At 40.1% G+C, this 24,859-nt stretch overlaps 1 protein-coding gene across 1 annotated transcript in view; it reads right to left on the bottom strand.

Annotated features, from left to right (window-relative positions):
- Positions 1-486: 486 nt before the first annotated feature.
- The window catches only part of Anapc4 (anaphase promoting complex subunit 4), a 31,523-nt gene continuing 7,150 nt past the window's right edge, over positions 487-24,859 (bottom strand). The window contains exons 4-28 of the mRNA XM_052198498.1: positions 24,191-24,265; positions 24,050-24,076; positions 23,913-23,957; positions 23,107-23,191; positions 22,385-22,489; positions 18,545-18,628; positions 17,209-17,295; positions 16,049-16,113; positions 15,505-15,547; positions 15,310-15,386; positions 13,592-13,692; positions 13,456-13,507; positions 11,179-11,234; positions 10,918-10,964; positions 10,082-10,138; positions 9,714-9,770; positions 7,809-7,902; positions 5,637-5,734; positions 5,042-5,103; positions 4,923-4,961; positions 4,727-4,828; positions 3,476-3,550; positions 2,615-2,788; positions 1,184-1,307; positions 487-826 (exon numbers count right to left, since the gene is read on the bottom strand). Of these exons, the coding sequence (XP_052054458.1) occupies positions 602-826; positions 1,184-1,307; positions 2,615-2,788; positions 3,476-3,550; positions 4,727-4,828; positions 4,923-4,961; positions 5,042-5,103; positions 5,637-5,734; positions 7,809-7,902; positions 9,714-9,770; positions 10,082-10,138; positions 10,918-10,964; positions 11,179-11,234; positions 13,456-13,507; positions 13,592-13,692; positions 15,310-15,386; positions 15,505-15,547; positions 16,049-16,113; positions 17,209-17,295; positions 18,545-18,628; positions 22,385-22,489; positions 23,107-23,191; positions 23,913-23,957; positions 24,050-24,076; positions 24,191-24,265 (2,056 nt within the window). The 3' untranslated portion in view covers positions 487-601. The remainder of the gene's footprint in view (positions 827-1,183; positions 1,308-2,614; positions 2,789-3,475; positions 3,551-4,726; positions 4,829-4,922; positions 4,962-5,041; positions 5,104-5,636; positions 5,735-7,808; positions 7,903-9,713; positions 9,771-10,081; positions 10,139-10,917; positions 10,965-11,178; positions 11,235-13,455; positions 13,508-13,591; positions 13,693-15,309; positions 15,387-15,504; positions 15,548-16,048; positions 16,114-17,208; positions 17,296-18,544; positions 18,629-22,384; positions 22,490-23,106; positions 23,192-23,912; positions 23,958-24,049; positions 24,077-24,190; positions 24,266-24,859) is intronic.

The raw sequence follows: 24,859 nt of genomic DNA on the forward strand, positions 1-24,859 counted from the left end.
TCCAGGAAGACCTGGGTTCAATTCTCAGTACCTATGCTCACAACTGCTTAGATTTCCAGCTCCAAGAGATCTGACACGTCTGGCCTCTGAGGACAGACAGACAGACAGACAGACAGACTCACACTGAGACAAGTAATTAAAACTTGTCTTAAAATAAATATTTAAAGAAAAGACATGAAATGCACCACACCACAGTGATAACCGGCTACTTCACCTCAGCTCGGGCTCGCGGAGCTTTCTCCAGCTCTTGCCTCAGGCCTGAGGGCTGGGGTTACAGGACACGTGACCACCATTCGGATGTAACGATCCCTCACTCAGAAATATGAGAATACCCTTTGACAGAAAGGACTTGTCTTTTTCCTTCAGATCAAAGTTGTATCTGTTTTCTTTAAACACTGGCTCTGCACAGTCTGAAAAGCTCGCTCAGCGAGAAAGGGTCTACCACAGTGACCCTCCTCCACAAGGACGGAACAGAGTATGAAAAAATAAAATTTACCATTTATTTCTTTGATACACAGACAACTCAATGTGACCCATCCCACCTTAGTCCACCCACTATGTCTTTTTGTCACAGTAACTAACACAATGCTGTCAAACTGGGTCACGAGTCCAACTCAGGGTCAAGTTTCTCCACTTTGATGACTACGTCTGGGTCGAGGGCAGCAGCATCCTGGTGAGCCTCTGTGTCTGACTCTGACAACACTTCTTCCTTGATCTTCACAGGCTTCCCGCCAGCCTCCTCATCATCATCTGAAGACTCGTCAAGCTCCCACTCATCATCGATGTCCATTTCAAACACCCTCACATGCCGGAGGTTTGAACTTAACTAATGTAAACAAGGCCAGAAGAATACTGTTTAAATGCAAGGCTTAACAAAAACATCATGTATTAAGGAATTAAGAAGGATGGCTCTACAGAAGCCGTAGTCCTAATCACTCATCACAAAGAACTCCACTCAGCTTTCACTTTATATAAAATGACCTCTAAGTAAAACAATTCACAAGATTAGCAAAATCCAGAGTTATTTTTACCAATTTAGTGAGCTTTGTCAGAATAAGAAACTAATACAGATGAGGCTACTCCATGCTTGTAATGAACAGAAACTATGACTCAGAAAATGACAGGGAAAGGGCCTGGGGTGGGGCAGGGGCCAGGCCACGCCCTGCAAGGTCTGCATACTCACCACACAGGCCACCTTTCGGAGGCCATTCCCAGCAACGTACTGCGCTTTCATGCTCTCCAGCAGCCTCCAGTGCTTCTCAAAGTGCATGGTGCGTGTGGGAATGATGCTGTCCTGCTCGTCAAGCCTACAGGAAAACAACCAGGGGTCAGTCAGCGGGGAGCTCTCCTGCCTGAGGATCAGGGAGACTCTTCAACCCACACTCTCATTCTAATACACCCTAGCAGCCACCACAAAACAGCTGTGATAAGACAGTCTGAAAAACATGCAATGCCAAACACATAGAATGTCACACTAGTTAAGGTTTGACTTCCTTTCAAAGTGCTTTTTAAAATTACTTAGAAGTCAGTGTCAACTGAAGTCACCTCTTAGAACAGGCATATAGTCTCAAAATGAACAACGAAGCCTAAATCTGGAGAACACTACAGATCTAAATTTAGTTCCACTTCTAACTAAAGCTAGCGAGCATCTGAAACTGGAACAAAGCCACCCCATTGCTGGGAATCCTTTTTCTTTCCTTGTTAAACCAAAGCAACAAAGTCAAGTCTGCGAGCCAAGCCGAGCCTAGCACATAGGTCTGTGATCCCAGCCATCTGGAAACCTGTGAGGCCAGAGAATCACACGATACTAGGCCACAGAGTGAGTTCAACATGAGCCTGGGCACCTGCCTGGGTGTGGGGCACAGGCCTTTAAAGACAGCACTCAGGAAGCAGAGGCAGGCAGAGTCCTATGAGTGCAAGGCCAGCCTAGTCTACCTTGGGCATTCCAGGCTAGCCAAAGGTACACAGTGAGACTCTGTCTCAACAAAAGGAAAAAAAAAAAAAGCTAAAATGCTGGAATATAGCACCGTGGTAGAGCACCTTCTTAGCATGTAGAAAAATCTAGGGTTCAATTTCTAGTATATCAACAATAGAGAAATAAAAAGCAAAAAATACAAAGTAGGAATATTTCTGTTCAGCTGCCTCAATAGTTATCTCTACTAAAAATATCTATTATATGGCATGCCAAAAACAGTAAAAATCTTTCATTCATATTAAAAGTTTCTAAACATGGTAGTGCATACTTTTAACCCCCAGAGAGGATGTATCTTCATGTGTTCAGAACAAGCCTAGTCTATATAGCAAGACTTTGTCTCAAAACAAAACAAAAAACTCAATGAAACAAAAAACACATAAAAAATCAGTCAATTGTCAGCTTGCATGGTGATTCTCATTGGTAGCTCTAGCAATAGGGAGGCTAAGGCAGGAAGACCATGAGTTCAAGGCCAGCTAAGGTCACACTGTCAAAAAGAGGGAAGGAGAGGGAAGGAGAGGAAAGGAGAGGGCGGGGGTGGGGGTGGGGTGGGGTGGAGTGGGGTGGGGTAGGGGGTTGGGGGTGGGGAGGCAGCAGGAAAGCTTCCTGTCCTACAAGCCGCCAATCTAAAGAGACACGCACCTTGTCGAGTAAGTCCCGGTGAACTCATACTCGTCAGAATCTTCACTGTTATACACCAAGGACAGTGGCAACTGAACCAAAATCCTATCTCTTCCGTCTCGTCCCATGGAGTCCTTAAGGATGACTGTGACAGTGTCATCATCATAAAACTGGGCATCTAGACAGCTGTAAGTGCTAGAATGGAAACGTTCCATTAAGTCACAATGATCACGACCACTAAGGAAACTGGATCACTTCATGCTAGCACAAGGCCAAAAAAATAATTTAAGACATTCTCTGCAAGACAAATTATCTCATTAATTTCTATTAAAAAGATCACTAAATTACTTTTTGTACTAATTTTCCCATATAATTAAATCTTAAAAATAGGCAATCATGAGGGAAAAAAAACACAACAAACCTGTGAAGTTCGTTCACAGCTCTAAAACCTGACATCAATGGCTAGCCTGCCTACTAATATCTCATAAGTGACACTTCATGTCATACTCTGAAGGTGAAAATAAGATTTCACATGTGAAAACCAGACCTGTCCCCAAAGCATCATTAAAACCACTGGGTGAGGAAAGATTGAGAAGGGACCAGGCAGTAACGAAGGCTTCAGACGCACAGGACATGTTTCCAGACCCACATCACTGCCTGGTCTTAAGAGGATTACAGGACATCACAGCATGTAAGACACACAAACTCCCGTGGATGGTAACGCTTGTACCACTTCTAAGGTAAAATGTGAAGAGCCCCGCCTCTGGAAGTGAGAGAGCTAACCTTACCATCTCTCAGCCTGACACTCTCCTACCCGATAACTAGAGCACCTGTGCCACCCCAGGACCCGTGCCTGTCACGTAATCCAGGCTCAAGACTTACCTTCTTCTGACTTTGTCAGTTGTGGCATATGTGAAGCTCCCAAATTTAATACCAATTAATCCATTACTTGCAGATCTTGAAGAAAAAAAGGGAATAAAGAAGATTTTACGAAACAAACTGGATAGTTGAAACAATGCACGTGGCAGCTGGAAAACATTACACTCTGGCTACAGACTGCTGGGATTTAGGCTAAGCATTCCAGGATAAAGCACCTTGGTTTAAAATCTCATAGGTATCAAAGGACTTAGATACTTGCCACATTAGATAAGCGCAGCACTGAGGAGGCAGAGGCAGGTGGGTCTCTGTGATTCCCAGGCCAGCCCAGTCTACACAGTAGGTTCTAGGACAGCCAGAGCTACATAGTTAATCCTGTCTAAGACAAACTATAACAAACAAATAACAACAACAACAAATGAAGTAGTTACATAAGGATATGGGAGAGGCCAAACTGTCTTTAAAGTGAGATTTAACACATTTAAGATGGTAACAGAGCCTGTGGTGGCGGCACACACCTCTACTCCCAGAACCAACTGAGGAGGCAGAAGCACAGATCTACAAAGAGTTCTACACAGAGAAACCCTGTCTTGAAAAACAACAACAGCAACAACAACAAAGATACTAATGGAACTGTTTACTTGATTTTTCTTTAAAATTTCAAAGTAAGTTTTTGTGGACAGAGTCTCCCGCTTGCTGAAAATCATCATTAGCCTAAGGTGAAAAGCCTTTCCAGAATACAGAATACAGCTTTGAATGAGTTCTTCAGACAGAAGCTTGATTCAATTGTCAGACTTTTTTCTGACCCTAAAAAAAGTCAACATACAGTATCTATACATCATTTTAATCTAGAAGGAATCATAGAAGCTTCTAAATCAGTATTATTACCTTAATGATGTGAAAACTATAACTGAGAAGAGTTAAGGGACAAATGTAAAGTCCTGTGATTAACGTCACTAAAACATGAACAAGCTAAAAGCTCTGTTGATGATGGCTTAGCAGTTAAGAGCACTTTCTACTCTTCTAGGGGAGCAGAGTTCAGCTCCTAACACCCACACAGGAAAGTTTATAACTGCCTGCAACTCTAGCTTCAGGGTCCCTCTCCTGCCTCTGCACATACATGGACACACACACACACAGTGGGAGGAGGGGCTAACAAATCCTTAGAATAAAAAACGATGAAAGAGAAGTTGTTTGTTAATTATTAAAAATAGTAAAATCTTATCTCTGCAATTCAAACTTCAGAGTAATACTTACTGGGAAATATCAGTATGTCTCCTTAAGATGCACATTTTATAAACCGAATCTTCTAAAATAGTAAAAAGAAGGTAATGAAGATTCGAACTTTTATTATTCCACCTAAGGAACAAAATTTAATGTAAGACATGGTGTGAAGCTGCCCAGGGTTAAAACACAGCTGTATTACTCATACGGGATGGGGAGGAATACTTACAGAAATGGGAATTTTAACAATCTACGTGGACAGTCCATACTAAAACAACAAGAAATCAAAATGAGAACAATTTATAATCGCTGTTAAACTTATAGCACACAAGGGGTGAAGAGAATTACCTCCTAGTATCTTTATATAATGGAATGCAAATTGCTTGATTCATCGATCTTCCAATTACATCCTAGATAAGATTTAAAACAAATTATCAGTTCAGTGGTAAGAAATAACCCTGATCACATTCGCTTCCAACATGAAACAAAGAGAAAAAGAAAAAGACATAATTAGTGCACTTCCATAAAGAGATACTCTACAGAAATGTGTGCACCACTATTAAAGTCCGTGTAAGAAACATCCCTCTCCTCAAACTTTGATCAGTGACAGGATGGGAAGGAAGAGCGAACTCTGAGTTGTACGGAGCTGGCAGCGAGGCACAGAGGGGCCCCACTTCTCCCCGCTGCTCCACACCAACCACTCAGCAGTGAAAATAAGACACCACAGCTCCAAGACTAAAACTTCAAAAAACTAAGTGTTCTTCTTGGAACAAATTCTTAAAGACACCAACTCTTTCTCTAGCCCTCTTTAAAATTCTTGTAAGGGATCAACAGGATGAACCATAAGAAACTACCATTTTAATAACGAAAGTTATATCTTATGGACACTTAATGTAAGTGGGCCAGATACTGCAGGTTTTCTCACTCCCACATGAAGACTTACTGCTGGCTTTTGCAAACACTGATCAATAATGTTCTCCATCCGCCTTTTTACAAAATGCAGTGATTTTCGAGGGTAATAAGGAAACAGCAAAGGACTTTCTGGATTCAAACAAAAACAGAAGCAAAGCAATAATTAGGAGAAAACACTGTTAGAAGCAGCCCTGTGTACCTAATGGTGGGATTATGGTACCTTCTTATACCTCATTCAGAATGGCCACAGCATCTGCATCCTATTACCACCCACTCCAGCGGCTAAACCCACCTCAGGGTCTCACCAAGCCCCAGTGCACTTGTGCTGGTCTCATGAGGAGCAGCACACAGGGAACCAGGGGCATATAAGGAAGCGCAGCTCCCCCTGCTCTAGTCTTTGCTGTGAAATGATGGCGAGAGGCATCAGGGTTACCCTGAGAGTATAGCATTAAAACAGAAACAAGAAGTAAACTGTTCTACACACATATCCTTTTACTCCTTTAAAAGGTTACTATCAGTAGAAAGGAATGCAGAACTAATGTTTTCCCCTTGCTGCTCTGTGAAATTCTTGTTTTGCTGTTTTGTTGTTGTTTATTTTTTTATGTTCTCATTTATGTTTATACATGAGTGCTGGTGTTTGCAACAGAGTCCCCTAGAGCTGGAGTTACAGGCAGCTGTGAACCTCTGGTGTGGGTTCTGGGAGTCAAAATAAGGTCTGTAAGAGGAAAGAAGTTCTTAATTGAACTATATCCCAACCCCTGTGAGATTGTTTCTGTTGTCAGTGCTACTGATAATGACTGTATGAAGTAAGCACTGAATTCTCCAACTTACAGATTGAACAAACAGGCTTAGCTCAGACAGCAGCCGGGCATTACAATGACGTCCTGGAGACATGAGTGCTGAGTCTGATTCTGAAGGCCGTTCTTCCATGGCTCTGCGGGGATCCCCTACACAACACCTTACACCTGGGGTGCTGGCTAAAATGCATTTTAAACATTAGTCTATTGTACTGGCTGGTTTTGTGTGTCAACTTGACACAAGCTGGAGTTTTCACAGAGAAAGGAGCCTCTCTTGAGGAAATTCCTCCATGAGATCCAGCTGTGGGGCATTTTCTCAATTAGTGATCAAGGGGAGAGGGACCCTTGTGGGTGGTGCCATCCCTGGGCTGGTTGTCTTGGGTTCTATAAAGAGAGCAGGCTGAGCAAGCCAGGGGAAGCAGGCCAGTAAGTAACATTCCTCCATGGCCTCTGCATCAGCTCCTGCTTCCTGACCTGCTTGAGTTCCAGTCCTTTGGTGATGAACAGGAATGTGGAAGTGTAAGCTGAATAAAAAACCTTTCGTCCCCAACTTGCTTCTTCACGATGTTTGTGCAGGAGTAGAATCCCTGACTAAGTCAGCTGTTTAGCGCCAGAGAATGGTATGAGAGAAAGGCATGTGATCTTGGTGTCCGACTCCTGGAACACTTCCTCCAACCCCTGGAATTTCCCACGTTAACAGGAAGGCTCCTGGAGGCCCCCACAACAGGGATTTACTCTCCACCTCTATCTGCCAACCACGGGAGGGGACTGGAGTGGAAGTGGGGTTCAATCACCAATTGCCAATGACATAATCATTATGGAACCTATGGAATGAAATCTCTATTAAAGAAACCCGTATGTTGAGACTTACAGACTAGACTTCTGGCTGGTGACAGAGTGCTGGGAGGGCCTAGAACCCTCTGGTTTCTCCTCTATACCTACTCCATGCATCTCCAGCTTGGCTGTCCTGTATTTATTTTTTAGTAAGCAAGTTAGGAAACCTGAGTTTTTCTAAGTGGAAAAAAAGGAAGGTGTGGAAACTCCCTGTAGCCTGCCAGGCAGAGGCAGAGAGGCAGAGGCAGCCTGGGGCCTGGCCTTTTGGGGCAGTCTGGTGGGAACACTGAGCCCTCACTCCCTGATCGTCTGACACTCACTGGAGGTCTTCAGTGTCAGACTGAAGTGATCATCAAAATCCTCAGCTGGAACTGTGACTGGCTGGTGTCATGAGAGAAAACACTTGGTGACCACCGTGTTTACACACCACGAGAGAGCCACAGTCCATTTGTCTTTGCTGTCTCTCCAGACAATGGACACAAGAGCCACAACATTCAGCAGGTTCCCAGCTCAACTGTCAACTGCTCACTAAGGATCTGGGCCCGGTTAACCACAAGGAAGTTCATGAGTACCTTTCAGGTGGGTGCTGTTTTGGAGGAAGTCATACCACTGGTTTCCTTCTGTGTTAGGGGGTGACACGAGGTCGTCGTCTTCATCTTTCAAATACTACAAGTTAAGAGTAGACCATTGCAATTCAGGAAATAAAGCTCACCAGAACACTTTTTGTCTACTTATAATGTTATTGTGCTTTACTGCAAGTCCTCAACACACCCCAGGGATCCGGCATCTGCACCCTATGATGACAGGGGCACCCACCGCAGCCCCCGCCACCATAGGGTCACAGTTTTATTTATTTTTAAAGAGTTTTAAAAGTATTTATTTTATTAAATCTCAACCTCTGGGTACAGATCTTTTAACATTCTGTGTGACAGAATGGGAAGAAGGCACATGATCCTTTGTTGCATACCAAATAGGAACGTTACCCTAAGGAGAGGCACTTAAGCAAGTATTTTAGTTTTACCTAAGACATTACACTTTTAAAAATATGGATTGCATTTTTACTTGAAAAAGTGACTGTAGGAAAAACTGTAATTATTCATCTTGGATATTAGGAAGATGTTTTCTGGAACATAAAATAAGCTCTGAGCCCCAGGTATTTCATGCCAATATAACAGTTAAACTTCCAGCTAGCTGTGATGGCCCAGACTTATGATCCCAGCAGGAGGACTGCCAGCAGGTTCAAGCTTTGTGAAATCTCTCAATAAGGAAAGAAACTTTAAAGCAAGAATTAAGAAGCTGCACCTGCCACTGCTATGTTTGACAGCTCCCCAGGATTAAAGAGTTCTCTGCAGGCCAGTGACTAACAAAGTGTGCCTTCAGGACACACCTGCAACAAGACCTGGGAAACAGAGCTATGACCTCACAGAACCAATTTTTGTCAAAAAACAAACAAACAAACCCACCAGATCTTACAAAGCCATACACAGATAAAAGATTATTCCCCATGTAAGAAAAATGGACAGATTTAGGGTTCAAGCAATGGAGAGTTCACTGACAGAATATCAGAGTCCACACTAAAACTAACCTCTGAGAAGCCACTATCACACTACTGTCCCTTCCAAGTAAAAGTGTGAATGAGTCCAGATATCCTTGAATTGGATTAACCAAACCAGCATACCAAAGCAGACGCGGAGGGAAACAGGGGACCTAAACTGCCTTCTACTAGCTGGACAGGAAAGAGACTTGTTTAACACACAAAGGAATGCCGGGCCTCTGAAATTTTCCATATAAAAGTTAATGACAAGTTGCTCACTTTTAATTACTGAATGAATAACTACTTTTTTACACTAACAATAGTATCAACATGTGACAGCTAACACTTGACTTAAAGTGTTTGGGGTTCTCAATAACTGTTTAGAATATAAAAGGGTTCAAGACTAAAATATTTAAGTAACATGTATCTTTGGTCATCTTAGTAAAAAGGTAGACCTGCAACATATTTGAATATTAAATTTTTATAAACTTTGGATAATATAGATTAATTTTATAATAATCTATATAATTATTTTATAATAATCTAATTATTAATATAATATATATAATTTATAACTTTTTAATAATATTAAGTTTTTAAAATTTGTAAGTGAAATATAATAATATCATTTTATCCCTTCCCCCTTTCTTCCACCAATCCCTCCTGTCCCTCTCTCTAACCCTATCTGTGCACCCCCAACTCCCTTTCAAATTATTCAGTCTAAAAGTTAGGTCTTAAAATCAAAAACTTTTTTTTTGTTTGTTTGTTTTTTTTCGAGACAGGGTTTCTCTGTATAGCCCTGGCTGTCCTGGAACTCACTCTATAGACCAGGCTGGCATCGAACTCAGAAATCCGCCTGCCTCTGCCTCCCAGAGTGCTGGGATTACAGGCGTGCGCCACCACTGCCCAACTAAAATCAAAAACTTTAACCTAATGTCCATACCTGACCAACTCTTTCAACATTGAAGTATTTTCCTTTCCGATTATAAAGGTCTGGAGCCTGCAGGACAAATACAGGTTAGTTGTAAAGTTAGCTTCAAATAAAAAGAAAGCAATCCTAAATTTAAACAAAAGATATGTATTTTACAGGAAAGCTGTTGTTGCAGCTACTCAAAGATTGTGAGACTTACACAAAGAGAAGCAGCTGGAGTTTTCTAAGTAAGTGCTGACACTGCTTAGGTCAATAGTTTTGTTTTGTTCTTTAAGTAACTGCTAAGGTCTTCAACTGAATTATTTAAATGCAATTAGCTTTTACCACTACTGAGGGTTAACAAAATTATTCTGAGAACTATAGAAATTCAAATCTCTTACCTCATTGAAATGTTCAGTGAGGAATTCAGCAACAAATGTGATATCCTTTTGAGTCATCTATAACCAAATGAGACAAAGAAAACAATCAAACTAAGAAAGCTTCCTAACTAGACTTCCGGTCTACGAAGACACAGTTGGGGGTGGGGGTGGGGGGCTGGTAAAGCTGCAGACTCTATTCTCACTCCACAGACCCCAGGCCCGAGGCAAGGCCATGGACACCTAGCACAATCCTGACAACTAAAAAGTACTCTTTACCAAGCTTTGCCTTAGGCACTACTCTCTTTGAAGGAAAATAAACAAGCATTTAAGACTTAAGGAAGTTTAAGTAGAGACTAAAAGGATACTTTGTCCCAAGTCAAAGAACTTTATGTCACACAGATATTATAGGTAGCCATAATAATGTGTAGTGTCAGAATTTAAAAGATATGAAACACAAAAAGCTCTTTAAAAAAGTAACAAAAACCCAAAACCAGCTAGTAACTACATAAAAGTACCGTAAGACCAGCAATGCTGAACTCAACCAGAAATACCCAGCACAAGAGAGAAACAGCAGGAGTCATTAGTTACCCACAGGACACTGCCTGAGACTCCACATATACAAAATCCAGGTTCTTCAGAATGCTTTACACAAGGTGGCAGGTATACAATCTAAGCACAGCCTCCTGCATGTGTACATTATTTATAAAACCTATGCAAACGCTGTGTAAGCATACATGTTTACAGTACTCTTCAGGGAAAAGTGAGAGAAAGTAGCCTCCTCCTGTCAGTGCTACCTGTCCCTAGAGTGTGCTGGAGTGGAGGGACATGCAGGGACATGCTGCCGCTCCGATCACTACCTTGTTCAGCTCAGGAAGTACGTGGTCCTCTGTCATTCTCAGCATTGCTGGGGAAAAAAGAAAAGGGTTTTAAAAAGTTATCTGTAACGATCACTAGAAACATTTTTTATTACAGATACTTTACAAAGGTTAAATGTGCTTTAGTAGACTAAATCTCTCATTTTGAAGAGTTTCTTTTTACTAAGAAAAACATTTTTCTCCCCCCACCCCAAATTAACTGGTAAAGACTTTAAATCTGATTTATATTATCATTCAACTTACCTACATACAGCCACCGAAAAAATGCCTTGAAGTTTTTCATACTACTATCTATAACTCTAAAAAGGTTAAAAAAGACAGAGAGAGAAAGAGAGAGAGAGAGAAGATTGTCATGTGCAGTTCGTACATCATTGCTCAACTGTCATGAAAATAATACTATTGTCTTTTATTCCTGTCTGGATGACACTTAAGCACTTGGAAAAACCAATTTTACAAATATTTTTAAAAAATATTTTAAAAGTATTTTTTTTTAAAAATCAAACTGGTTCTTCAAAAAAAAAAGAAAAGGAAAGAAAGAAAGGGGGGCTGGAGAGATGGCTCAGCATTAAGAACACTGACTGCTCTTCTAGAGGTCCTGAGTTCAATTCCCAGCAACCACATGGTGGCTCATAACCATCTAACTGTAACGGGATCTGATATACTCTTCTAGTGTGTCTGAAGACAGCGATGGTATACTCACATGTATAAAATAAATAAATGATTTAAAAAAAAAGAAAGAAAGAAAAGAAAGAGGCTAGTAACTTAGATTGTAACTGGGTCAAAGGACTTGCTACAAGCTGTACAAGTCTTTCTTCAATACTCAGAAACAAATCAGAAAAAAATTACTTTTCAACATTATTTTAGTTAAAAAATAATATCATTAACTCCAAAAAAAAAAATACAAAATTGTATAATGTCACCTCTTACAACGTCAACAGACATGCTAAGCCTATATTTGATTCTGACAATAAAGTTCTAAGAAACTAAATTTCTCTGTGCACTGCATATATGTACCTCCAAATTCAGTACTATAAATCTTTAAGACACCACTTCTGAACTCCTTGAGCTTACATCTGTGAGGTAATTACCCCAAGCAAGTAACACGGGGACCTTTCCTTTCTGGCTTTCCAACTCTCACCCAGAACCAGTAGTATCAGTGATGGTTAGTGCTAACCATCATAACTAGACACAGCATAGAATCACAGCGAGAGTCTAGTGAGGGAGCCTCACAGGCATCACAGGCCTGTGGGCCTGTCTGTGGGGCCCTGCCTTGATTGTGTTAACTAATGTGGGAAGACACAGCCCACTAAGGGCAGCTCCATTCCCTGGGTCTGAGTCCTAGGCCTACAGGGTGGACGGTGAGTAGAAAGCATTTGTGCATCATTTCTCTCTACTCCTGAATGTGGATGTGATGTAACGAGCTATTTTAAGTTCCTGCTGTCTTGACTTCTCTGTTACAATTGAACTGCGACAGCTGGGCAGTGGTGGCGCACGCCTGTAATCCTGGCACTCTGGGAGGCAGAGGCAGGCGGATTTCTGAGTTCGAGGCCAGCCTGGTCTACAGAGTGAGTTCCAGGACAGTCGGGGCTACACAGAGAAACCCTGTCTCGAAAAACAAAACAAAACAAAACAAAACAAAAAAACAAATCCAAAAAACAATTGAACTACGACATAAGTCTTTCTCCCTCAAATCTGCTTTTTAAAAAGTCAGGATATTTTATGACAACAGAAATTAAACTTAAGCCTCTATAAAGACATTTGATAGAAGATTATAACATTTCTCACAAGTTACCAAGTGATGTAACAAAAACTTTTGCAGCAACAATGAAAACAAGAAATTTCTCTTTTCCTTTTCTGAAAGCTTTCTACCCAAGCGATCAACCTGACATCAAGATGCTCAGTGCCCCTCGGTTTCTCCATCTGTAAGCCAGTATGACAATGCTGCAACTTACTTACTTGAAAAAGACAAGCAGTTTAGCTGCCTTCAACTTGTACTGCAGCACCCTTCAGAGAGAGAAGGCAGGGAGGGGTGTGCTAGAGACAGACAGTGCAAGGAAACAGGAAAGTCTAAAGGGGGATGGGGTGGAGGAGAGAATAGAATACTGTGATTGCAGCATTTGGAAGGCTGAAAGTTTGAGGCCAGCCTGGGAACACAGGGAGTCCCTTACACGACAGAACACAACACCATAACATAACGCAGTAAGACAAGGCCAACAGTATTCTGGAAAATCAAGACAAAAGAACAACAACAAACCTGGTAGGTTCAAGAAATAAAATAAGCTTTTAGGAGAATAAAGTAAAGGAAGCAAACAGAAAGAGACAAAGGAGTTAGAATGACAATGAAGATAGAGAGACCAGAAAATAATTTGGCATCACCACCCAATTTCATCATCCAAAATCATTAAATGATCTCTGTGCTATTGGCATTCTGATTAAAATTTTTCTTAAGAGAATCAGGTTCTTATTTAAGTAAAAAGTAAATATTCTCATATCCACACTCCTGGCTAGTACATTACTTACTGGAGAAGTTCGTTTGCTTTGAGGATGAAAGAACCCACTGCAGTAATAGCATCTAGAGAAAAACAGACAAAAAAGGGTCACTTGTTGAGTAAGTGAACTGTAGCTAGTGTAGTCTATGGAGAAATCCAAGCAGTACCTTCAATGCCTGCAGCATCCAGTCCTAGAGGTTCGTACTTCTGTTTCCATGAAGCCATTCCTTTAAGTTCACTCAAATGATACAGTAAAGACTCAGAGCCACTGGCAAGAGCAGAGATAAGTACCATTACTATCACCAAGGTGGTAGTCAACAATCACTTGCTGATTTCAGAAATAAAATCAAACAAATCTTAATAATCTTTCCACAGAAAAGAATTATTTACCCAAACTATTTCTAAGAACTAGAAGAATCATTTGTCCTTCACGACAACTGAGATGGAAACACAAGACGTCCAGATCAGATTGTCCATCAAGGTCAGGCTGCATGCAGTGCTTGTCAAGCTCGTGCCCGCTGGGCTGCACCTCTAGTCCTAATCCTGGCACTTGACCATATGGACACTGTCCAGCAGTGGACACTTCTGTTTAAAGGGCAGGCTCTTACTATGTAGCCCTGACCAGCCTCCAGCTCATACAAACCCGCCTGCCTCTCCGTCCTGAGTGCTGGGAATGAAGACATATGACATTAGCCTGTCCTCACAAATATTTTTAATCTCCGACTTCATGTCAGACACCAGATGCTGGGGACACAGTGGAAAATAATGTAAGGTCTTCGATGCATTTGGTGTAATAAGGGAGTTAGTTATAACCAGTCATACAGTATATCTTCCTAACTGCCCTAAGGGCCCTAGGGGAAATGCACAGGAATGGACCACCCTGATCTACTCCAGGAACCGCTGAAGGCTTCTCTGAAGGAGGGAAGAGCTGAAGAGCTCCAGTAAAGATAAGAGGAGAAGTTTAAAGGCAGGAAGGTTGTGTAAGTCCTTGGGTAGAGCTGGGGATGTAACTCAGTAGTAGAGTTTGTTTACCCAACATGCCCAAACTCTAGATTCCATTCCAGCATCATTAACAAATGATCAAACAAATCAAAGATATTTATTTTAAAAAAAGGGGTGGGGGAGAGAGAGAAAAAGCCTTGAGTGGAAGATACAGCATCAAGCTTGGAAAAACAAAAGGTACCTAGCATGGGTGAAGCAGAAGCAGACATGTTCAAGGCCTTGAAAAGGTTTTACTTTTAAGAACACAGCACAAGTACTGCAAGTTTTTACGTAACATTACATTCAGTGGGGAAAGTGAAGTAAAGACACAATGCAGTATGGAACAGACCAAAGCAGAAGGTATTTGGGGAGCTCAGAGGACGGTGGGTATCTCTAGAAACCCATCTTAAGAGTTGTCAAAATACAAACCAAACCCTCAGCAGCCACTTACAAACTGCTTTACTCAAGTTGCTTTGAACAAAAAACAGCAGGAGACCTGGAAAACCCAGGAGCAAGCGCTGGCCTAATACTGAGGACCACTGGACTAGCCACATAACTAGCTCTTGTGTGAAATGAAGGTGACAAGAACAAACTGCCAAGATATTAAATGAAAAAAATATGTAAAATATTAGAAGCTATGTGGCTTATTTTATAGTTAAATAAGAAAAAAGTCCAAATGCTCAAAAAGTCCAGCCTGGTTAAAAGAGTTAGAAAACTATTTTCACAAGAAAGATGTCATTACTGACTCAATTTTGGGTATGCCAAGTTCCCTAAAATGCCAATGCAGAAAGCTGGAAAAGGCTTGAAGAGACAATGTCAAACAGTGGAGAGAAGGAAGCAGAAATATGACCAATGCCATGTATGTATGAATGCAGTATCAAAAAATTCTACATCACTTCCATACCTCTGTAAGTGACTTATAACCAATTTTTGTATACTGGAATATGATGACTCTATAGACTGGCCAAGCTTTTTTAAGCCCTAATTAAAAGAAGAAAATACATTTAGCATGTAACTATGATACTATATGTCATTCCTAAAAAAGAAAACTATTAAAAATGTGTTCACAGCCATTTAAACATATAGACTTTAACAGCACCTTCACTGTCAGCTGGTTCATCAGGAGAGTCTGAAGTTCAGCACTACAACAAAAAAGAAAGTATTTTAGTAATCTCTCCATTCAAACTCTGAATGTGCCATTTAAAACCTAAATTTGAAAGTATAAACAGGATTTTGGAAGAAAATAAACATGAAAAAATAGCGCCAGTCAAATGAGGATTGTGTTTATCCATAAAGAGACAGAATGTTACAGAAATAAAAGGTCTACCCACTTCCAAACATCAAGAAGGGAATATAAATTAGTACCCTGGGTAGTTATTTACCCAAGGTGCCAGAAGAGAAAGATTATTTTGGCTACATAAAAGTTCTGGAACTTTTATACATCCAATATACATACATACATCTTATATATACATATAAAATGATTGCATTTATATAAAAGGTTCATAGGAAATCCCCAAAACTCACATATGTTTTTGGGGGGAGAGGTCTTCTACCAGAAATTTACTTTATCTTTATAAAGGAAATTACTGTCAAGAGACATAAGAAAGAAGGTCAAACTGAGATCACCTATGCGCACTCACCTGGCTTTCCCCCACAACAGTAAGTGCATGAACTCATCCTGCACTGATGTGGTTGTAGTTTTTTCCTAGACAAAATTTTAAAAATACATATTTTATATTCATAAAAATATTTACATTTATTTATATATTTGTTATATTTATATTATAATAAGCATAAGCATATTTATTCCAAATAATAGGGACATAATTTTAGTACAGCTCCGCGTAGCTGTACCAAGGGCAAACCAAGAATGTGCCTTGGTTTGGATGTGGTTTGTTCCCAGGGTCTCTGCGGAAGGCCTGTCTTTAGCGTGACGACACTGACATGGCAGACTCTTTAAGAAGCAGCAGAGGAGGGAAGGCGGCGAGTCAGCGGGAAGAAATGAAGTTGACACTCTGTGGATGCTGGCCAGTTCTTCCAAGAGTGATTGTTAGGAAGAGACCACCCAACCACAGCGCCTGGCTTCCTGTGTCAGGGTGACCCCATTACACATGCTTTTGCCAAGATGCCACCTGGCAAGAACCCTCCTTGATATATGGAAAACAAATGATGCTACATGATCCTGAACTGTCAGAATATAAAACTAAGAGTTAAAAACAATTTTCTTCTTGATATATTACAAGCCACAGTACTGTTACTACAACAGAAAACTGACTAATATATTCTTTTTGTAGCCCACCCCCAAAAACTAAGGTTGTACTGAATCATCTAAAATAAATAATATCTTAGCATTTTGCAAATCAAACTAATTTTTTCTTTTAAGATTTTATTTTAATGTGTGTGTGTGTGTCTGTGTGTGTCTGTGTGTATGCACGCACGTGCACCTGCATGCACGCACAAGAATATAGGTAGGTATCCACAAAGGCTAAAGGCATCAGATCCCTCTAAACCTGGAATTACAGTTGGATGTGAGCCAACCAATGTAACCTTGGGCCCTCCACCAGGGCAGCAAATGCTCCTAACTCCTGAGGCATGTCTCCAGCCCGCCGCCTTCTCTTTGAGACAGGGTCTCACTCTGTAGCCCTCAACCTTGCACCCGGCACACTTCCTGTCTTGTCTTTTCCAGTGTTGGGATTATGGAGTGAGCCACTCCACCCAGGTCTGACCCTCATATGTCTCACAGAGCACTGGCGGAATGCGCTCAGTGTCTCCATAGACAGTTCAGTTATCAGGACATTACCTGTACAAACTTGGTGAGGCGGGAGTCCATCTGCATCAGAATTTCTTCCCATGCTTCACACATACATGTCAGTGACAAATTTATATACTATTAACAAAAAGAAAAGTACAGTAAAAAATACCAAAACAACAGGCTATTACATTCTTCTTTGGCAGAATTTACTTTTAATTATTCTTCTAACTCAATAAAGCTATAGGAAAAAAGAAAAACATGACAAAGCTTTGGTAATCACTTAATTAAGAAACTAAATTGGAATACCCAAAACATAATCCACACATCAAATGAGGTACAAGAAGAAAGGAGGAGTGGCCCCTGGTTCTGGAAAGACTCAGTGAAACAGTATTCGGCAAAACCAGAACGGGGAAGTGGGAAGGGGTGGGTGGGAGGACAGGGGAAGAGAAGGGGGCTTACGGGACTTTCGGGGAGTGGGGGGGCTAGAAAAGGGAAATCATTTGAAATGTAAATAAATTATATCGAATAAAAAAAATGACAGTTAAAAAAAAAAAAAGAAACTAAATTATCCAGTGATTCTTACAAATTTACAGTAACACTTTCCCAAGTGTGTATCCGGGAAAACAGTGCTGTTTTATATTTTACACACACTGTCACAGTGCTGCTTTGTTTAGGTGCTCAACTGTCAGACAGGGTCCCTAAGAAAACACAAACCTCAGAAGTCTTGAACATCAAGCAAAATAAAGGCTGTAGTAAAGCAAACAAAAGAGCAGTGCTTCTCTGTGGGTGCTCAGTCAGGAACAGCACTCGGGCCTGGCCTGTGCCAAACAGAGCTCAAGGCCTCCATCTGTGCACCCTTCACCGCACACTGCTGAGAACCCTGCAGCCACCATGAGAATGAGCATGGGCAGGACTCAGAATGGATTCATTACGGAAAAAGCTCAGTTATATAAAGATTCGTTTTTTCTTTAAAGGTTTGTTTATTCATTTTATGTATGTGAGTTCATGGTCACTACCTTCAGACATACCACAAGAGTATATTGGATCTCAATAAAAATGGTCATGAGGCACCATGTGGTTGCTGGGAATTGAACTCAGGACCTCTGGAAGAGTAGTCAGTTCTCTTAAATGCTGAGCCATCTCTCCAGCCCATGAAGATACTTTTTGCACAATAATTTTTCTATAAAAAATTTTTAAGTTACATTCTCATTATGAATAGTTTAGGAGGTTTACAGGATTTTTTTTTTTTTTGAGGCAGTTAGCAGGGCTGGACAGGAGATTCTCAATTAAATTTTTGCATTCACTTTAATAAATATTATAAGAAGATTAGTTTATGGAGAAGCTTCCAGTAAGGACTAACATAAAGCAGGTTACGGATGCATACCTGTAAGAGAGCTGAAATGTGAGTGAACTTCCTGGCCATCCGAGTTACTTCAGGTAAGAAGGAATATAGCAGATTGGTTTCAAGCTGCAAAATAAAACAAAAGTAAAATGACTCACAGGAGTATTTGCTTCTTTTGAAGACAAATTGTTCATATCCAGCTCAAAAAACAAGCCCTTAGCTTGACGAGTCTTTATCTAAATACATGCCAGAAAAACTCAGAGCTCTGCCCCTTGAGTCTGGAAACCAGTAGATGAACCTCAGGATTTCCAATGGGGCACAATTCCTCTCCCTTCCTAGTAGCCAAAGATGCAGTAACCTATAGCACCAGTATGGCAACATTTAAAAACAACCACAGATTAATGTAAAAACTTAGTGCAAGTACAAAGAAGGAAAGGCTATGGATTAACATCTGAATATCAGTCATATGCGTCATATTTCAAAGAGACTGTCATTATCCATTGTGTCTGGGCTTGGTACAAATCTGTAATCATAGCATTTGGAAAATACAGGCAGGAGGAGGAAGAGGAAGAAAAAGAAGAGAAGCAGGAGGAGGAGGAGGACTGCAAGGTCATCTTCAGCTATGTACAATGAGTAGGAGGCAAGCCTACATTTTATGAGACCTAACTCAAAACTATTACAAAAAACATTTTTTAAAAACCTCACAGAAAAAAGAGAATCACATTACTAGAGTGCAGATGCAAACTTGTTAATGGACAGTTTCTCAGTCTCACAACAAAGCCAATGCGAATGGCCTGATGTCCTGGGCTCTCTGATGCTCTCATAGACTGTACAGACACCACACACACGCTCTCTGTCTTCCTTCTGAGAGTTCTGACATACTTCAGTTAAAACACTGGGACAGCTCAGAAGAAATACTTGGAAAGATTTCCTAACAAAGCAAAGCTATAATATAAATATAAAAGCCCAGGCAGTATCCTAGTCTATAACACAAGCCATAGTTTAAAAAAGATTTTTTCCTATTCTGAGTATCATTTAATCCATGAGGCAGTGTGCTGAGAACACAGACCAGAACCAGAAAGCCTAGCATGACTTTCCAATTCTGTGATGACACTAAATGAGCTCTACAGTTCCTCTTGTGCCCAAAGTCTTATCTACAAATTAGAACACAGCACTACTATCCATTATATTGCTATATTTGAAGTACTTGTCACATTAGGTGACTAATAAATACAAGCTTTCATTACTAAGAGAGACAAAATCCTAAAGAAAAAAAAACAAAACAAACCTCAGTAAAAAGCTAAGCTGTTTTTTTACATGGAGGTCCTTGATCCACTTGGAGTGAAGTTTAGTACAAGGAGATAAGAATGGATCAATTCGCATTCTTCTGCATGCTGACCTCCAGCTGATCCAGCACCATTTGTTGAAAAAGCTATCTCTTTTCCACTGGATGTTTTCGGCTCCTTTGTTGAAGATCAAGTGATCATAGGTATGTGGATTCATTTCTGGATCTTCAATTCTATTCCATTGGTCCACTTGTCTTTCACTGTGCCAATACCATGCAGTTTTTAACACTATTGCTCTGTAGTATTGCTTGAAGTCAGGGATACTGATTCCCCCAGAATTTCTTTTGTTGTTGAGAATAGTTTTAGCTATCCTGGGTTTTTTGTTATTCCAGATGAATTTGAGAATTGCTTTTTCTAACTCTGTGAAGAACTGAGTTGGGATTTTGATGGAGATTGCATTGAATCTGTAGATCGCTTTTGGCAAGATGGCTATTTTAACTATATTAATCCTGCCAATCCTTGAGCATGGCAGATTTTTCCATTTTCTGAGGTCTTCTTCGATTTCCTTCTTCAGAGACCTGAAGTTCTTGTCGTATAGATCTTTCACTTGTTTGGTTAGAGTCACACCAAGATACTTTATATTGTTTGTGGCTATTGTGAAGGGTGTCATTTCCCTAACTTCTTTCTCAGCCTGCTTATCCTTTGAGTATAGGAAGGCAACTGATTTGCTTAAGTTGATTTTATAACCAGCCACTTTGCTGAAGTTGTTTATCAGCTGTAGGAGTTCTCTGGTGGAGGTTTTCGGGTCACTTAAGTAGACTATCATGTCATCTGCAAATTCAAGCAATACTACAGAGCAATAGTATTAAAAACTGCATGGTATTGGCACAGTGACAGACAAGTGGACCAATGGAATAGAATTGAAGATCCAGAAATGAACCCACACACCTATGGGCACTTAATCTTCAACAAAGGAGCCAAAAACATCCAGTGGAAAAAAGATAGCCTTTTCAACAAATGGTGCTGGTTCAATTGGAGTTCAGCATGCTGAAGAATGCAAATTGACCCATTCTTATCTCCATGTACTAAACTTCACTCCAAGTGGATCAAGGACCTCCATGTAAAACCAGACACACTGAAACTAATAGAAAAGAAACTGGGGAAGACCCTAGAGGACATGGGCATGGGGGAAAAGTTCCTGAACAGATCACCAATAGCTTATGCTCTAAGATCAAGAATTGACAAATGGGACCTCATAAAATTACAAAGTTTCTGTAAGGCAAAGGACACTGTCAAAGGGACAAAACGGCAACCATCAAATTGGGAAAGGATATTCACCAACCCTACATCTGATAGAGGGCTAATATCCAATATATACAAAGAACTCAAGAAGTTAGACCCCAGGGAACCAAATAACCCTATTAAAAAATGGGGTACAGATCTAAACAAAGAATTTTCACCTTAAGAAGTGCTCAACATCATTAGTCATTAGGGAAATGCAAATCAAAACAACCCTGAGATTTCACCTTACACCAGTCAGAAAGGCTAAGGTCAAAAACTCAGGAGACAGCAGGTGTTGGCGAGGATGTGGAGAAAGAGGAACACTCCTCCACTGCTGGTGGGGCTGTAAGAAGGTACAACCACTTTGGAAATCAGTCTGATGGTTCCTCAGAAAACTAGTCATGACACTTCCGGAGGACCCTGCTATACCTCTCCTATGCATATACCCAAAGGATTCCCCAGCATGCGATAAAAGACACATGCTCCATTATGTTCATAGCAGCCTTATTTATAATAGCCAGAAGCTGGAAAGAACCCACATGTCCCTCAGAAGAGGAATGGATACAGAAAATGTGGTATATTTACACAATGGAATACTACTCAGCAATTAGAAACAATGAATTCACAAAATTTTTAGGCAAATGGTTTGATCTAGAAAATATCATCCTAAGTGAGGTAACCCAATCACAAAAGAATACACACGGAATGCAATCTCTGATAAGTGGAGATTAATTAGCCCAGAAGCTCTGAATACCCAAGGCACAAATCGCATAACAAATGACTCCCATGAAGAAGTATGGAGAGGGTCCTGATCCTGGAAAGGATTGATCTAGCATTGGAGGGGAATATAAGGACAGAGAAAAAGGAGGGAGGTGATTGGAGAATGGATGGAGAGAAGAAGGTTTATGGGACATATGGGGAGGGGGGGGATCTGGGAAAGGGGAAATCATTTGGAATGTAAACAAAGAATATAGAAAATAAAAATATTTAAAAAAAAAAAAGAAAATCTTCAGTTAAAAAAAAAAGCTAAGCTGTAAGGTCAAACAGACTATTGAAACAGTCTTAATATGAAAAATAAATTGTAGTGTACAAGAAATAGCTTTCACTATAATAACACTCAATATACAAGATTTATAAATCCCAAGGAGACCTTCATGTTTTACTTGTTACACTCAGTGATATGAGTAATTAAAACCCATAAGGTGCGGTACAGCTCAATCGCAGAGAGCATGTCCTGCCCTGAGCTCAATTCCTAGCACCAGGGGAAAAGCTCTATAAATCATGTGCCTGATGCTGGAATAGTTATAATACTCACCTGAAAATATGAAACCTCTGATTCACCACCACTGGAAACCTCTGTGACCACTGATAATGACTTCAAATCACTTGATAAACACAGAGCAATACAAGTACCGGCAATCTGCAAAAGAGTTATCACCATGCCAGATACATTGACTATTACTGACAGGCTGCATCTGCTTCTAACAATGGAAGCAAAAATTCACACAGAACTTTAAAAAGTAGAAATGCACAACCCTGATTCCTGCCTTACATGGAAGGGTCCAAGAATACACCAATACCCTATGTCTGTCCTCCTCCCATGAAGGGACCCACACCAAACACCAAAGAATCCACATATTCCATGGGATCCGAGGTATTTTCTCCTTTCCTGAGTTACGAGTTACAGCACTGAAGACTTGAGCTTAGGGCTGCTTTTGTGACTGCTTTCACATGTCAATCACCCATTTCAACTCTTGCCCACTGCAGGCTTTAAAAAAACAGTAAATCTTAATCAAATGGCCAGTGGCAATGAGTCTGTAAAAGGAAAAATCTTGACTGATTCCACCAATAGCTCCTGACTACTGAAAACACAGTAATACTAAATTCTAAGTTACTAAAATTAACCTCTGAACATTTCAACATGAACTCGTGAAAAAACACCATCAACAACACAAATTCAACTTGCTCTCATTTCGTTCTGTAAGTAATCAGCTGCTATTTTCTAATAGAAACAGAAAATTTTAAAGAAGAACTTACCCCTGTAACTCGGGCAATTTTGAACATCCCATAAGCATAAAGCTCAATAAATCCAGAGCTTCCTCCAAGGACAAGGATGTTCAGCCTAATTGAGAACAATGCAACAAACTGAGCCCCACAACAGCAGAGTGGGCTACATTCTTAAACCAAGGCAGGACTGGTAATCTACGTTACAGCTGCACTGCACACAGATGTGACTGCAGCAAGTCCACTACTTCTAAGGCCTATTACATTTTTTTTTTCAAAAGAATAAGACTTCCAAGAGCCTAAAAAATTCTGTTTACAATGAAATTATATGGCATCAGCTGTATTTATGTACAATCAATGACAAAATGATCTTTTACCAGCTAACACAAAGTGCCATCAGTTCTGTCATGAAGGTGATAAAAATTATATTAAATTTTAAATTAGATCTAGAAATTCTAGTACATCTATCCTCTTAAGATACACTAGAATATTACTAAAATTTAGAAAAATCAGCCGGGTAGTGGTGGTGCACGCCTTTAATCCTAGCACTTGGGAGGCAGAGGCAGGCGGATTTCAGAGTTCGAGGCCAGCCAGGGCTACAGAGTGAGTTCTAGGACAGCCAGGGCTACACAGAGAAACCATCTTAAAAAACCAAAAAAGAAGTATCAATGGTCACATGGTCACACAGTTGGCCCTGCCATCCCATCTGTATGCTGTTCAGAGATTTCAATGCCAACAGGGAAGCAACATGGTGAAGAATCAACTATTCAGTTCTGAAAACTGCCTCAGATAAAAAATACTATCTTTGAGAAATCAAATAAGATATCTGTAGGATTTACCTGACATCTCCCAAGAGCTTAATAATTTCATCAGAATTTTCTTCACTAAAATAAAAACAAAAATTGGGTCATTCTTCAATATTAACTTTCAAATAATAAAAGACCACCTTGTTCGAAAATAAGAAAGGTATACTTACCTAAATATTTTTGAGGTGCTGTTGTAACTAGGAGAAAACAGATAAGGTATACTTGTGAGAAACCATAGTACACTGGTACTATGTTAAAAGCAGAAGAGAAATTGGCAAGGCTCGTTTCAAAGACATAACACTGATACATACTTCTTTGGCAATGTGGGCAGTTTAGGCAGGAGAAGATTGGACTCGTCCTCAGCATTATAAAATGATGTTAAAACACTAAAAGAAACAGAGCCAAGCATTACACAATAGCAAAAATTCTACTTTTCTTTCCATTAAAAATGCAATTAAAAGAGATTCTTACTTGTATAATCACATAAATACATGTAAAAAAAAAGTTACCCTGCAAAACACTGTTAAGAACCCCATATATGAACAGAAAGGGCTGGGACACCCAACTTATTTGTATGCATGTTTTGGTTTTCTTGTTTTGTTTCAAAACAAAATGACAAACTGGCCTATTCACTTTACATATTGAGTAATTGTAATTGACAAAAATATTAATAAATATTTTTGTCAGTATATGAAATATATTTATATGTATTCAATATTCGGGTAGACTGAGAATTTATAATTTCTGAATTCTAATCTAAGAAATCACAGAAAACAAAGTACTAATAGTAATTTAAAACAACTGAGATTATTTTATCATTTAATGACTGGTTCTATGACTCGTGCAGACTTGGGGATGTAGCAGTCTTGGGGGTATATGAAACTATACCATTAATCCAGAAATACTCTGTAATTTTTAATTCTTTTGGGTTTGTGTGTATCCATGTTCTGCCTGCATGAATCTACGTATAAAATGTGTAC

Source organism: Apodemus sylvaticus, chromosome 11 (assembly GCF_947179515.1).
Source record: "Apodemus sylvaticus chromosome 11, mApoSyl1.1, whole genome shotgun sequence".
Lineage (NCBI taxonomy): Eukaryota > Metazoa > Chordata > Mammalia > Rodentia > Muridae > Apodemus > Apodemus sylvaticus.